Consider the following 13,460-nt stretch of genomic DNA (forward strand, 5'->3'; position numbering starts at 1 on the left):
TCACAAAGCTTCCCACTGGACAGACCTCACCAATGCCTTCTTGCAATGCCCTCTACACCTTACGCATTCTATCATGACACAAACCCCAACCGTAATGATTCTGTGGTCGTGGTGATTGGATGGGATAACGGGCCATACCGTCGTCTCTCACCCCAATTTCTATAACAGCCTCCTCACCGGCCTCCCAGTCTCTGCTTTGCCCCTTATGGTCTAATCTTGCCCGAACAGATAATGATCTGTTAAAATGTAAATCCAATCAGGTCACTTGTGCTCAGAAAACGCTCCCGTGGCTCCCCGTTTCCCGCCAAGTGAAAGCCAAAGTTTTGAAGCAGGGCTCGATCCCACGACCCTGGGACCACGACCCGAAATCAAGAGTCAGACCCTCAACCGACTGACCCACCCAGGTGCCCCTTCCTTAGCTTTTTAATTATAAAAATGTTCAAACACACAGAAAAGGGAGGGATTAACACGACGGCACTCATATACACAACCCCAGATTCAACATGCAAGGTATTTGGAAAGATGCTAATAACATCGTGACACGTCACCCGTCACCCGAAGACTCTAGCAAAACGCACTCTGTGTTTGGCTTTATCTTATCATCTGTCTTCCCACCACAAGACTGCAAACAGCACAAGGGCAGGGATTTTTACCTATTTTGTTCACTGTGGTTTCCTCAGCACCAAGAACATTACTTGGCACCCAGCGGGGACGTCTACAGAGTAGGGAAAGAAAAGAGAAGACAAGGTCCTGATTCTGCTCCTGCCTTTTATTGACACGTGACTTGGGAGATCCTTTCGCACTGCAGAACCTAGGTTTCAGCAACAACAGAGTAGGGGGCGTGCCTGGGTGGCTCAGCTGATTAAGCTTCCTGGGTCTTAAATTCCACTCAGGTCTCCATCTCGCAATTCATGGGATCCAGCCCTGTGTCAGGCTCTGCGCCGACAGCTCAGAGAGATTCTCTCTCTCCCCCTCTCTCTCCGCCCCTTCCCTGCTCATGTGTGCGCTCTGTCCCTCTCACAATAAATAAATGAGCATTTAAAAAACACAATAAAGTGGAGGATAATAGTAACTACTTCTCAGCATTGTTGTGAGGATCAGACAAGGTAAGGGTGGAAAACTGCACCATTCGGTAAATTTCAGTTACATTTCCATCCAACTCTGAGGCAGAGGACTTGGTCTAGCCTGATTCTCTGGCTTCTGGGCTCCTAGAAAGCAGACCTTCTGCTCTGCGATGTTTGCAGCTGCCAGCCCCACCGAGATGTTTCTAGCACAGCCCCTCAAGAGAAGTTCTTGGCCCCAGTGCAAAATCCAACAGAAACCCAATGGAGTGCATTCCCTTGCCTACTCATTTGCCCCCGGCCCTCCCATTGCTTGATCATTCAGTGCTACCTAATCATCCCCTATACTTCATCTCCTGCTTTATCCACTCCTTTAACAGTTTTCACCGGAAATACCTAGAGGAGGGGCACTCGATCTCATCAGGCCCTGAGATTCTACTTTGTGAATTTCTTTCATGGATCTCTGAGGGTTTCTAACAATTGATCCGGCCTCCCTTGGCCTTTTCTGCATTTCGGGTTCGGTTGTGCGTCTGCGTTGCCAAACTTGTCTTTCAGACCCACTTTGAATACCTGAGTGGGTGTCTGCTGAAGAATGGGACTCGTCCCGCTGAACCTACATGTTTTCTTGGGTCAGATTACTCCGCAGAGGGAGGAATGCCTGGCCTTTTGCAAGCTTCCTGATAACCATCGCCCTAACTCCACTTGTGTGGGGCGTGGAGAGCAAAATATTTGCAGTGAGAAGTCTGAGTCTTCACCTGGTTCCCTCGACTCAAAGCTGAAACTCTTGAGCAAAATTCAAATTGTGGTTTAGGGACATTTTCTTCACCTGTAAAATGCAAACCAGAGGAACTGCAGGGGCACCTGGGTGGCTCAGTCGACTGAGCGTCCAACTTGGGCTCAGGTCATGATCTCATGTTTTGTGGGTTCAAGCCTGGCGTAGGACTCACTACTGTCAGTGCAGAGGCTGCTTCAGATCCTCTGTTCCCCTCTCTCTCTGCCCTTCCCCTGCTCGCACTGTCTCTCTCAAAATAAATAAACTCAAAAACAAACAAACAAACAAACAAAAAAACAAAAAAGAAAAAGAAAGAAAGAAAGAAAGAAAGAAAGAGAAAGAAAGAAAGAAAGAGAAAGAAAGAAAAAGAAAGAAAGAAACTACAATTCAGAGATGATGGATGTGAAGTCAAATTATTTTGTAATGGGTATTAGTTCACGTGATCTGCTTGGTCACAAGCAAATCTGTCACTACAACCCAGGCTCCTCTCTTCTCTTCTGTGTCCCTTTCTCAGCATTACTAATCATAACAACGACCATTTGTTGAAATTCCACTACGTGCAGGCACAGAGATTAATTTATCTCCAGGTCACAACATCCTTATTAAGGATGAGGAGTCCACAGAGACCAAGTCATTTGCTCAAGTTTCTACTAAAAGATATTTCCCGAGATTAGCTTGCTATAGGGCTGCCAGATAACAACGAATATATATATATATGTATATATGTATATATATATATATATATACATATATATACACACACACACACACATATATATACATATACACGTATATGTATACATATATATACGTATATATGTATATGTATATATATTTTTTTTAGCACAAATGCACTTAGTGTTTTTTTACTTAAACTGAAAAAGTATTGGTGGTTGAGCCAAAATTCAAATTTAACTGAACGTCTCATATTTTGATTTGCTCAATCTGGGGGTCCCCCGGCAAAATCAAAGCAAGTTCCTCCCCGTGACGCCCTACGTCTCCCTGACACTAGGTTCAGGCTCCAGACGTCCGGACCCTTTCCGGAGGCGGAAGGCGGAGAAGGCGGAGACTCCTGCCCCTCATCAACATGTCCACCAACGAGCCGGCGCGAGGACCTTCCGCCCCGCACAGACGTGGCCGCGCCGCGCCGCGGAGGATTGGCTCCAACCCAGGGCCCGGCCTTCCTTGGCGCTGGGAGCCCCTTCCATTGGGCAGTTATAAAACATGGCGGAGCCCCGCCCCCGCCTTCCTCGCACCACCCCCTCGCGGCGCGGGGGCGGGGCCGCAGCGGCGGCCGGGGTAAGGGTTTCGGTGATTGGCGGAGGGCCGTGGCCGGACCGTCACGTGGCCTCGGGCACGTTTGTTTGCGGAAGTAGGAGGAAGTAGATGTGCTGAGTAAGCCGAGGTGAGTGACGGCCCAGGGGAGGCGGGCCTTGAGGGCCCTTCCCAAACCTCCTCCGCGCCCCAATTTCGGTGGTCTCCACCCGGACCCTCCTTCGGACCTCCTTTGTGTTCCCCGGTTTTTAGTCGTGTCCTCCATTGGCCCTCGTGTGACCCCCCCTGAGTGCCCGCAACTTCCGCCCTTTGATCCTCAGCGTCCCCAACTTCCATCTGTGACAGCTCTTGTCTCATCTCGAGCTTGTGACACCCCCACCCCCTGGGTCGCCACCTCCGCCCCTGGGTCCGCCCTTAGTACCCCGGTCTCCTGGATGTGTCTCTCCTCTATCCTGACTTCCTTAGTGAGGCCTTCCCCGTCTCCCTCCAGCTCTGGTGCCTCTCAATGCCCTCAGCTTTCCCTCTGGGCCGCGTTGATTGACCCGTTTCCTTCCTGTGCCTTTCTCAGTGCTCCCGACTTTTCTGCCTCTGTATTCCCACTTGATCCCTCATTTCACCTCTTTTCTGCCTTTCTCCATTTGTGTCTCCCTTGTTGTCCATTTTACTCTCCCCCATTTCTGACTCGCTTCTCCTTGCTTGTTGTCTCTCATGTGTCTCCAGATTTCATCTGTCCCTGCTCCCCACCAGGTTCCCCATAGCTTCCTCACCCAGGGTCTCCCAACCCACCAATCCGTGTCCAGCTCCTGCTCCCAGAGATGCCCTGACATCTGGTGACAGGGAGTGCATGACCTGTATGACCATGCAACTGAGATGGGCAGGCCCGTGGGCGTGGGACAAGGAGGGCACAGGGCTCAGGGATCTGTGCCTATTTTTTTTTTTTTTTTTTTTTTTTTTCAGTGGACTACGCATAAACAAATACCTTCCCTTCCCCTGAGCTTCTGGGTCTTTCCCTCACCTGCCCTTTCACCCACCCAACAGGATGTTAGGCAGGTTTGGGTTGGCAACACAGATGCCCCACCCTTGCGCTGAATGCAGTGTTTCTGTCATTGTCTCTGCTTTAAAATGTTCCTGGAGTGTGGAGGCTGTTTTCTGTCCCAAGTCTCAGTTTCCTTATCTGTGAAAGGGGGATTGTATTTCCTGCCCTCGGAAGGCTGCCGTGAGGTTGAAATTTTGAGAAAATGTAGCAGATGAAGCTTCGTCATCGGCACGGTCCTGTACAAACGCATGGGTTGGCTATTGTGTCATAGGCGGGAAAGGGAAAGGGATAAAAGGACAAAAAGCAAGGAGGGAAAGGCAAGTAGGAGCATTGTCTTCATTTAGCATTTGGCCGTATTTATGGCTCATCTGCTGTGAGTTAGGCTCTTTTGTGTGTTGCTGCTTTTACCATCCATTCATTCCTCATTTATTGAACAACTATTTATGGACTGTTTATTATGTTCTGGGCTCCTCTTGACGTAGCCAATGTCATTCCTATTTCACGTAAGGAAGAGAGGCACCAGGTGTTGAGAGGAGACTGGAGTCCCACCCTGAATACCGTACTTTATAACGCCCATGTGATTGCCCTGCTGGGCAAGGGTCACTCGTGTTGTCTCAGGGCCCAGGGCCCTTTTTCTCCCTTCTGTGGATTGCTTTCTTGTTAAGGGATAGCATCCTCAAAAGAGAATTTCCTTTTCACTCAGCAGAATGCCGTCACCAAGAGATAGAGGAAGTGCTGTGTGTGGGTCTGCAAACATGTGCTGGGTGTGTATGTATGAACGGGGTGAGGGGGTGTAGTGAAGGGACTGTGTTACAAGCTTCACTTCATAGAGGGTGGCTCCTGGGAGAACGTTTTAATAGACCCGTGCCTTAAATCCCTCTTGTCTTTTCTGATCCGTCTTCATTTTTGCGGGCGATCTCATCCGGTCTCATAGCTTTAAGCACCGTCTCTACTCTGACAACTCCCAAATTTATGTCTCCAGTCCAGTCTAGGTCTTTCCCCTGGATGATAGACTCACCTTGCATATAATGGCTTGCCCAACACCTCAAATGGAGGCCTTTCCGAGTTAAAAGCATTCAGAATTAAGCTCCTGGCATTCATCTCCTGCGCCCCCTTCGGCCCTGCCCCACCTTCCACCAAAATCTTCCCTTCCTCCCCGCCCCTTACTTTCCCATCTTTAGGAAATGGCAGTATCCTTTTTTCTTTTCTTTTCTTTTTTTTTTAAATGTAAGTTTATTTATTTATTTTGAGAGAGACAGAGACTGTGTGAGCAGGGGAGGGGCAGAGAGCGAGGAAGAGAGAGAGAATCCTGAGCAGGCTCCACACTGTCAGCACAGAGCCCGACACGGGGCTCAAACCCACATACCGTGAGATCATGAGCGGAGCCGAAGTCGGACGCTTAACTCACTGAGCCACCCAGGTGCCCCTTCTTTCTTTTTTAACGATATTGTTTTGTTTTGTTTTTTTGTTTTTTGTTTTTTTCTAAATTTATTTTTGAGACCGAGAGAGACAGAGCACGAGTGGGGGAGGGACAGAGAGAGAGGGAGACACAGAATCCGAAGCGGGCTCCAGGCTCTGAGCTGTCAGCACAGAGTCCGACGCGGGGCTCGAATCCACAGACCGCGAAATCATGACCTAAGCCGAAGGGGGACACTGAACCAAACGAGCCACCCAGGTGCCCCAGAAAATGGCAGTATTCTTCTTCAGTTGCTTAGACCAGGGCTGTGAGGTTATCCTTGAAGCCTCTCTACACCCTGCCGTCCAGCCAGTGATCTGTTAATGTTGCTCCTTTGCTCTAGGCCTTGCAATGGCTTTTCCTCTCACTTGTACATGCCTGGCGCTCCATTACCCCCCTGACCTCATTGGCTCCCTCGCTGTGCCCGTAACTCATCAGGCATGCTGCAGCCCCAGGGCCTTTGCACTCGCTCTTCCTTCTGCCTGGAAAACTCTGCACCTGGGTGTCCGTACCATTTCTGCCCTCATTTCCTTTTAGTCTTTATTCAAGGTCACGTCCTTCGTCAGGACTTCCCCGGTCACCCTGTCCAAACTTTCAGTCTCTACCTCCACACTTCCTATCCCTCTTCTTTGGCTGACTTTTCTTCTCAGCATCTAAGTAGCACCTAAAACCAACGTATCTGTGTTGCCCATTTATCTTTTTTTTATTATTATTATTATTTATAGCTCTCTCTAAAATAGAAGTTCTAGGACAGCAGGGGCTTTTGTCTATGTTGCTCACACCAGCGGAATCTCTGCTGTTAGAACAATGCCTACCACAGAGTAGGGCCTCGATAAATATTTATGGAGTGATTCATAAAATGGGCCACCCTGTACCTAGGCACGAGCCCAAAGATCTCTTCAGGCGATCGGTGTCTCCCGTCCTTGGGAGCCCCAGCAACACATCTGGGGCAGCCCGCTGTCAGCTGTGGTCCAGCCAAGCAGAGCAAATGAAAACAGAAACCTTCTCCTCTCTTGAAGGGCGTTTGCCTCTGGCGCGTGTGAATGGCGTTGCGTTTTCAGACGGGAGCCTTAGCTTTCGGAGGAGGACAAGAGGTTGACCGTCGAGCCACTCGGCCACTTTCCGTTCAGGCTTTCTCCCTGAAGGCAGTTTGAGGATGACGAGATGGCGTGCCAACGGCCGAGCCCTTGGGTGCAGAGCCTGGCAAGTTACATAACGTCCTGCGCCTCAGTTTCCCGTGTGCAACGTGGATAGAAGTACACCTTCTCTTAGGAGAGTCGTGAAGATTAAATGCGATAATTGCCTCAGCCACATGGTGAGGTGCTGGGTGCCCCGTGGGTGCTGGGTGCACGTGGCAGTGTTGTTTCCTGGGTACAGGGACGGGAGCCAGCTCTCCTCGTTCCTCGCTCACATCAGGAGTTTGGGATGCGCTGGGATCAGAGAGAACATCTGGAGGAACCTTTTGGTTTGGAGGCAGCTTTGGCGGTCCAGAGCCTGGAGGGGGGATGGAAAGAAAGGACATTTGACCTACCCCTACTTTCATCCAGTCTTGTCTCATGCACTAATGGAGCACCGACTGTTTGCAGGCCCTGTGCGTACCGCAGTTCAGGAGTCCAAAGAAGAAGGCACGAGGGGCCCCCCGCCTGGGTGGCTCAGGCGGTTAAGCTTCCGACTCTTGATCTCAGCTCAGGTGTGGATCTCAGGGTCGTGAGCTCAAGCCCCGTGTTGGGCTCCGCCTGGGGCGTGAAGCCTACTTTAAAATTTAAAAAATTAAATAAAAGGAGAAGAAGCCATGAGTCCAGCCACCAGGCAGTACCTCCCACTTCTTTTCTCTGGGCCTTGGTTTCCCTATGTGCCAGACAGGGACAGCACCCGCACCTTCCTTCCTTCACGGGTGTTTGTGGGCTTTGGGACAGCCAACAGAGGTGGGACATGTTTGCCAGCCATAAAGTGGGGTGGTCTCGTGAGAGGGCCTCATGAGGCGGTGCGCTCACGTGCTGAGAGGTGCGGCCGGCGGGGCCGAAGGAAGGAAGGCGGTGCTCGGCCTGGGCTCGGTGCCCTGACCACCCTGCCCGGGCAGTGGACCGGGGAGACACATCAGCCGCACAGGAGGGATCGCTGGCCCGTGCCAATTGTTCCAATCATGGGACATCCTGTCCTAAGCAGCCGGGGCTCGGGAAGCCTGATTTACAACTCGAGCGGTCCTGTGTGTGCTCCCAGGATCCCCCACGAGGCCAGGCCTGTGAGGTCAGCTTCCTGGCCCGGCTGCCTGTGGGATCCTGTCACGCACCTCTCCCGGGCAGCTGTCCTGGGCCTCTGGCTGGGCTTCGTCCAGAAGGAAGCAGAGGGCTTAAAGAGGTCCCCTGCTTAGACTCGGAATGAGCTCAGCTTCAGGTGTATAAAGCCAGACTTTCCAGACCAAAGCTCGGTGCCACTCGGGAAGCCCAGCAGGTGCCCCATAAAGGTTCTCCCGAGGTTTCCACGGTGGCGATGTGCTGGGCAGTGGGTGGGGCATGGGGGTGTGTGGCCTGTTACCACCTGCAAGGGAGTAAGAGAGGAGGGGAGGGTGCCTCGAAGGTGCCGGCCCTGTGGCCTTCCGGTGGCACTCGCTCATTTGTTCTCATTCGCCAAACGCTTATTTGTTTTTTATTAAAAATAATTTTTTAATGTTTATTTATTTTTGAGAGAGAGGGAGAGAGAGACAGAGTATGAGCAGGGGAGGGGCAGAGAGAGAGGGAGACACAGAATCCGAAGCAGGCTCCGGGCCCCGAGCCATCAGCACAGAGCCTGACGCGGGGGCTCGAACTCACAGCCCGCGTGATCGTGACCTGAGCCAAAGTCGGACGCCCAGCCGACTGAGCCACCCAGGCGCCCTGAAACATGTATTAAATATCCACTGTTCATTGGGAGCAGCGTGCCATGTGCTTGGGTAAGAAAATAGAGGGGAGCAACCCAAGCCAACAGATGCACCGTCATCATCACGGGAGAAAGGCTCCTTTGGGGGAGCCGCTGGGCTGTGTGAGGGTGCCCGCAGGGCTGAGAGTAGGGGAGGCTTAGGGTATGACTTTTAGATGCGGAGTCCTGTGAGCCGGTTCTTGAAGGACGCGGAGGGTTTTTTCGTTTGTCTGACGGTGCAAGCGTACCATGAGGCAGAGGAGGAAAGCAGGGGAACACAGTCTAGGCAGGGGTGTGTGTGCAGGTGCGGGGAGGCCGGGGTGGGGGGGGGGCATGTTCCAGGAGGTCTCTGGTGCAGCGTGGCTGGAGGAGGGGTGCAGGAGGTGGGCTCGACCAGCTCCTGTGGGCGCTTGCCTCCCTGCCCCGGAGCTTGGGCTGCCTCTGGAAGGTGGTGGGAAGTCTGTGGGCAGGTGGGGGCATCCGATCTGCATCCTGCGGTAGGCACAGAGGGGCTGTAGGGCTGGACAGGCCGACCTGGCTTTCGTGTCGCACGGGCACCGAAAGGATATAGTGCAGGCTGGGAGTGTGACCTGTGTGGCACCCTGAGTCTCCACAGGGGGCAGCGGGGGCAGGGAGAGGACAATCCAGGTAGGACAGGTAGACAGTTTGAAAACGCGGGGCCACCCCTGTCTCTGAAAGAGAGAACTGTCCCAAGGAGGAGGACGGGGGACGGGGCCCAGGACCTGGCGGCTTTGCACTTCCTCCCTTGCTTGACCCCTGCCTGCGGTCCCTCGGGGACTTCCCGGCAGAGGTGGAACCAGACATTTGGGGACGGAGTTCTCCACAACCACCGCTGTAACCAGCCCACGTGCTCCCTGCTCCATATGGCACTTCTTGAGCTGTGTCGTCTACAAGCTAATTAATTAATTTAGAGAGAAGAGAGCGAGCAGGGTAGGGGCAGAGAGAGGGAGAGAGAATCCCAAGCAGGCTCTGCGCTGACAGCGGGGAGCCTGACGTGGGGCTCAAACTCCCAAACCGTGAGATGGTGACCCGAGTCGAAACCAAGAGTCGGAGGCTCAACCCACTGAGCCCTCCCCCGCCCCCCCCCCCAGGCGTCCCCCGCTTTAGATTAGATGCTGGCAGAGTGGCTCCGTGGCGACCAGTCTTCATGTTGATCCCAGCAGTGCCCGTGGTGCCCACCCATGCCGCCCAGGCCCCGTGAAGGTGCTCGTCCCCGGACACGTCATACGGGCCGTCTCCCTATCTTCCTACAGGTTCTCTTGTGTTCCGTCTGTGGGGTGGCCTTTCACCCGGGACCCCACTGCAAAGTTCAGCTCAAGAATCACGTCGTGCAGTCCTCCTTTCCTGACTCTTCTCCCCCCACCCCCCACCAGGGGACAGAGACTGGGCTTGGGTCCCCCCGGGGCTGCTCATTTTATGAACCCAACCGGCCGCTTCCGGGGAACTCACCAGAGACGCCACCCGTTGGTTCCAATCTGCCTGTGACCCCAGTACTGGTTCTTTTGTTTTGTTTTGTTTTCTTTTTTGGTGGACATCGGTATGTCCCGCTTGAACTTGCCCTTCCCACACCCACAGTCTGAGGCCTCCCCGGGCCTCAGTTACTTTATCTCTAAAATGGGGACACTAGGACGCGTCCTTCCTGCCTGACAGGTCGTCTCCCCTAGGGGCGCCTCACCCAGCAGAAGAAGACTTTCTGAGTCTTCCCTGAAGAAACCAAGCAGGCGGGCTGGGCCTTTGACGGGGGGATGGGTCAGCAAAAATAAGGAGAAGAGGCCAGAAGAATCCGGCCTCACTGAAGGGAAGATGTAGTGGACACCCGGAAATCGCAGGAGTACAGAGGCGGGACTGGCAGCGTCCCCCTCACCACAAAAGCTCCTGCTCTTCTGCCTGTGGCATCTGAGAGCTGCTCAAAGCCTTAGGTGCCCAGGAGCGGACAGTCCCTGTCAGATGACCTTGGTGTCCCCTGCACCACCACCTACGTGCAGGGAGCAAGCCCAGGTGAGGAGCCGTAGAGACCGGGTATCAGCAGATGAAAGCGAGTGTTGATGATCTGGGGAGGGAGGTCAAGGGCAAGTAGCTGTGAGAAGCCAGAGCCGGGAGGAAGGCAGGGGTGAGGGGGCTGGGTGGGGGGGGGGGGCGCTGTTCCCATGGCAGCCTGCTTCCCAGCCCCGCGTGCTCCCTGCTGCAGCCGCGTGCTCCCCCCTGCAGCCTCGCTGGAAACAGCGTGGGCTCCAAGGTCAGGGGCAGGATGGGAGGGAGAGCGCAGAAGCGAGGCAAGAGGGAAGCACAGGCATGCGCTCTGTCTGCTTCTCACTTGCTGCTTTCCGGGCTGGTCTGTTATGATTGTTCCAGGATGTGGCCCAGGGGTTTCATTTCCTTTCTTCTACCTTGTGATAACAATGGCCCCTGTTTGTGTGCCCACGGTCGGCCAGCGTCTGGGACGCTTTCCCTCCATTGTGTCATTTCACCCTCACGCCCACCCTGGAAGCCTCCGGGTGATGGCCAGACCTGTCCTCTCTGTGGCCAGGCTGTCGTCAGCATGTGGGAGGCAGCCCGGCCACCAGCCCCAGGACCCTGAGGAAGGCGTCTTCTCCTCTGGGGCCGGATGTCTGCTTTTCCATCCAGCTGGTCGCCCGTGGTGACTCTCCCCTCAACCTCCAGTGGGCTCATGGGCGCTGGTGCTCTGGACTGTACCCACTGCCTCTGAGCCCCTCTCCTGGTGCCACCCGCCTGCTCTCTGGGAAGCCTCTGTGCTGCTTTTCTTTTTTCTTTTTTTTAAAAAATGTTTATTTATTTTGGAGAGAGAGGGAGAGACAGAGCACGAGTAGGGGAGGGACAGAGAGAGAGGGAGACACAGCATCCAAAGCAGGCTCCAGGCTCCGAGCTGTCCGCGCAGAGCCCGACGCGGGGCTCGAACTCACGAGCTGTGAGATCATGACCTGAGCCAAAGTCGGACGCTCAACCGACTGAGCCCCCCAGGCACCCCGTGTTGATTTTCTAAGCCGGTCCTGACCCCCGTGGGCCCCCATTTCCCCAGCTGTGGGCCCCAGGGGCTCAGCCCGCACTCCTATTTTCTTTAAAAAAAAAAAAATAGAATCATCACACACACAAAATCCTTTTCCATTCCATTTGGCAAATAGGAAAAAGGGGGGAAAAATGGCCCATAAACCCGATATCCTCATCTCCCCTTAGTATTTTGGTATTTTTCTATCACTTCCATCGTGGTTGTTGCATAATTTTTACTCAGTTAAATTACGTTTTAACAGGCTTGCTGTGGGCCACCCCTGTGCCAGGGGTGAGTGCACGTTGGTGAAAAGACCAAGCACCTGTCCTTAAGCAGCTCAGACTCTCTCAGCCTGTCTGGCTCTAACTCTTGTTCCTTCACCCACTAGCTGTGTGACCTTGGGCCCGTTGCTTTACCTCTCTGTTCCTTGATTTTCTCATAGGTACGACAAGGATGGTAATGGTAACAATTTCATAGGGTGGTGGTACAGATTAAAGATGAGTATATGTCAAGTTCTTGGCCCAGGGCCAGAGAGCACAGAGAGGCACATGAGTGTTTGGTCCGGCTGGTGTGATGTCAGGCAGGAGGATCGAGGAGAGGAAGGACATAGCAGATAGACAGCTCAACAATGGGCAGGCAAGGCAGTGCGAGACAGCCCTGCTTTCTGGAACCTTGTGAGGTTTGGAGCCCGGTGGGTGGGACCGACCGGGAGAGGCTGCGCGGAGAGGCAGGGGCCTTGCGGTCAAGTTTGCAGTTCACAAACAGCACAGGGAGCGTCGCGGACTCGACGCCACAGAGCCTGTAACGCCACCGCGTGCTTCCTGAGCTGTAACGGTCACCATCACTGTCTCTCGGGACTCCAGGGGCTCTCTGGAGTAAACACGGCGGAATTTACAATTCCTGTAACGTTGGGTGTAGAAGTTGCTTCCGTTTCTGGGTGAAAACAAACATTGTTTCCTCGCACACTGATGCGTGTGCCACGCCTTCTGTCTCGGGGGCGTCTTTTCCAGGGACAATTTCCCATGCCATCTTTTGGGGTCCCTCCCGTCTCCTCTGGCTATGGGGAGGGGCGCAGGCCCCCCCCCCACCAGCACCTCTGTCCTTTCCGTTCCCAAGGGCAGGAGAAAGGAGGACCTTGGCACAGGTCTAAACATTCTTAAGGAAGTTTTCATTTAACCTCAGAGCACACGAGAGGTGAGCACTGTCCTCACTTTAAAGGGGACACTGAGGCTCACAGCCTGCTCCCGCCACATCTTATTACCGATCACAAGAGGAAGGGTGCTGCACAGCTGTAGAGCACTTTCAAAACTCGGCAAGCACGGTCTCCGAACCTCAGTTTCCTTATCTGTCAGAGGGAGGGCGATCGGAGTAAAGAGGACTAATAGTGTTTATTGAACGTTCGCTGTCTGCAGGTTCTGTTACTGGGCACCGTTACGGTTCTCACGGTGCACATAAGGACACTGAGACACAGAGAGGTTAAGTGACTTGCCCGAGGACACACAGCTGGTAAGGATTTGAACACAGTTTTGCTCCAGCACCCTGCCTCGTGTGGTTTTCTCAGAATGGAATGAGACAGTCACGTAAGATGCTTGGCCCAGGGCCTGTTGCCCAGTCAGTCAGGGCTCAGTAAACGTCCCCTGATGTAATTATCGTCATTGACCCTTGTTCCCTTCCTAGGTGGTTCTTCGTAAGCTTCTTGTTCTTTTTATCCCCAAGCTCGATCCTCTCCTCAAGAGCTGGGCCAGAGTGTGGCCAGTGTCCATCCACATGTCCACCCTCCCCTGGGGTGCCCACACTCCCATTCTCTGTCCTCTATGTCTGTTCTTCTGGCAGGCGACTTCCCGACCCGGAGCCAGAGGGCAGCCTGTAGCTAAATGTCACCCAGTTTTGGTGGCCCTGCCTCAGGAATGCAGCATGCTTTCTGGGAGCCTAGGCAACAG

General features: G+C 53.6%; 1 protein-coding gene across 7 annotated transcripts in view; it reads left to right on the forward strand.

The window, feature by feature from the left end:
- The first annotated feature begins 3,116 nt into the window (after positions 1 to 3,116).
- Positions 3,117 to 13,460, forward strand: part of PLA2G6 (phospholipase A2 group VI) — a 61,195-nt gene continuing 50,851 nt past the window's right edge. The window contains exon 1 of one of the 7 annotated variants that reach the window (XM_058741308.1): positions 3,117 to 3,238. Coding sequence is in view for 5 of the 7 variants with exons in the window: in XM_058741312.1 (XP_058597295.1) it covers positions 10,464 to 10,514 (51 nt within the window). In the remaining 2 variants the exon portion in view is untranslated. Of the gene's footprint in view, positions 3,239 to 6,620; positions 6,916 to 10,167; positions 10,515 to 12,324; positions 13,027 to 13,460 lie in introns of those variants that run through there. The other 6 variants (XM_058741307.1, XM_058741312.1, XM_058741313.1 and 3 more) reach the window with 6 other exon arrangements.

Source organism: Neofelis nebulosa, chromosome 8, assembly GCF_028018385.1.
Source record: "Neofelis nebulosa isolate mNeoNeb1 chromosome 8, mNeoNeb1.pri, whole genome shotgun sequence".
In the NCBI taxonomy this organism is placed as follows: Eukaryota; Metazoa; Chordata; class Mammalia; order Carnivora; family Felidae; genus Neofelis; species Neofelis nebulosa.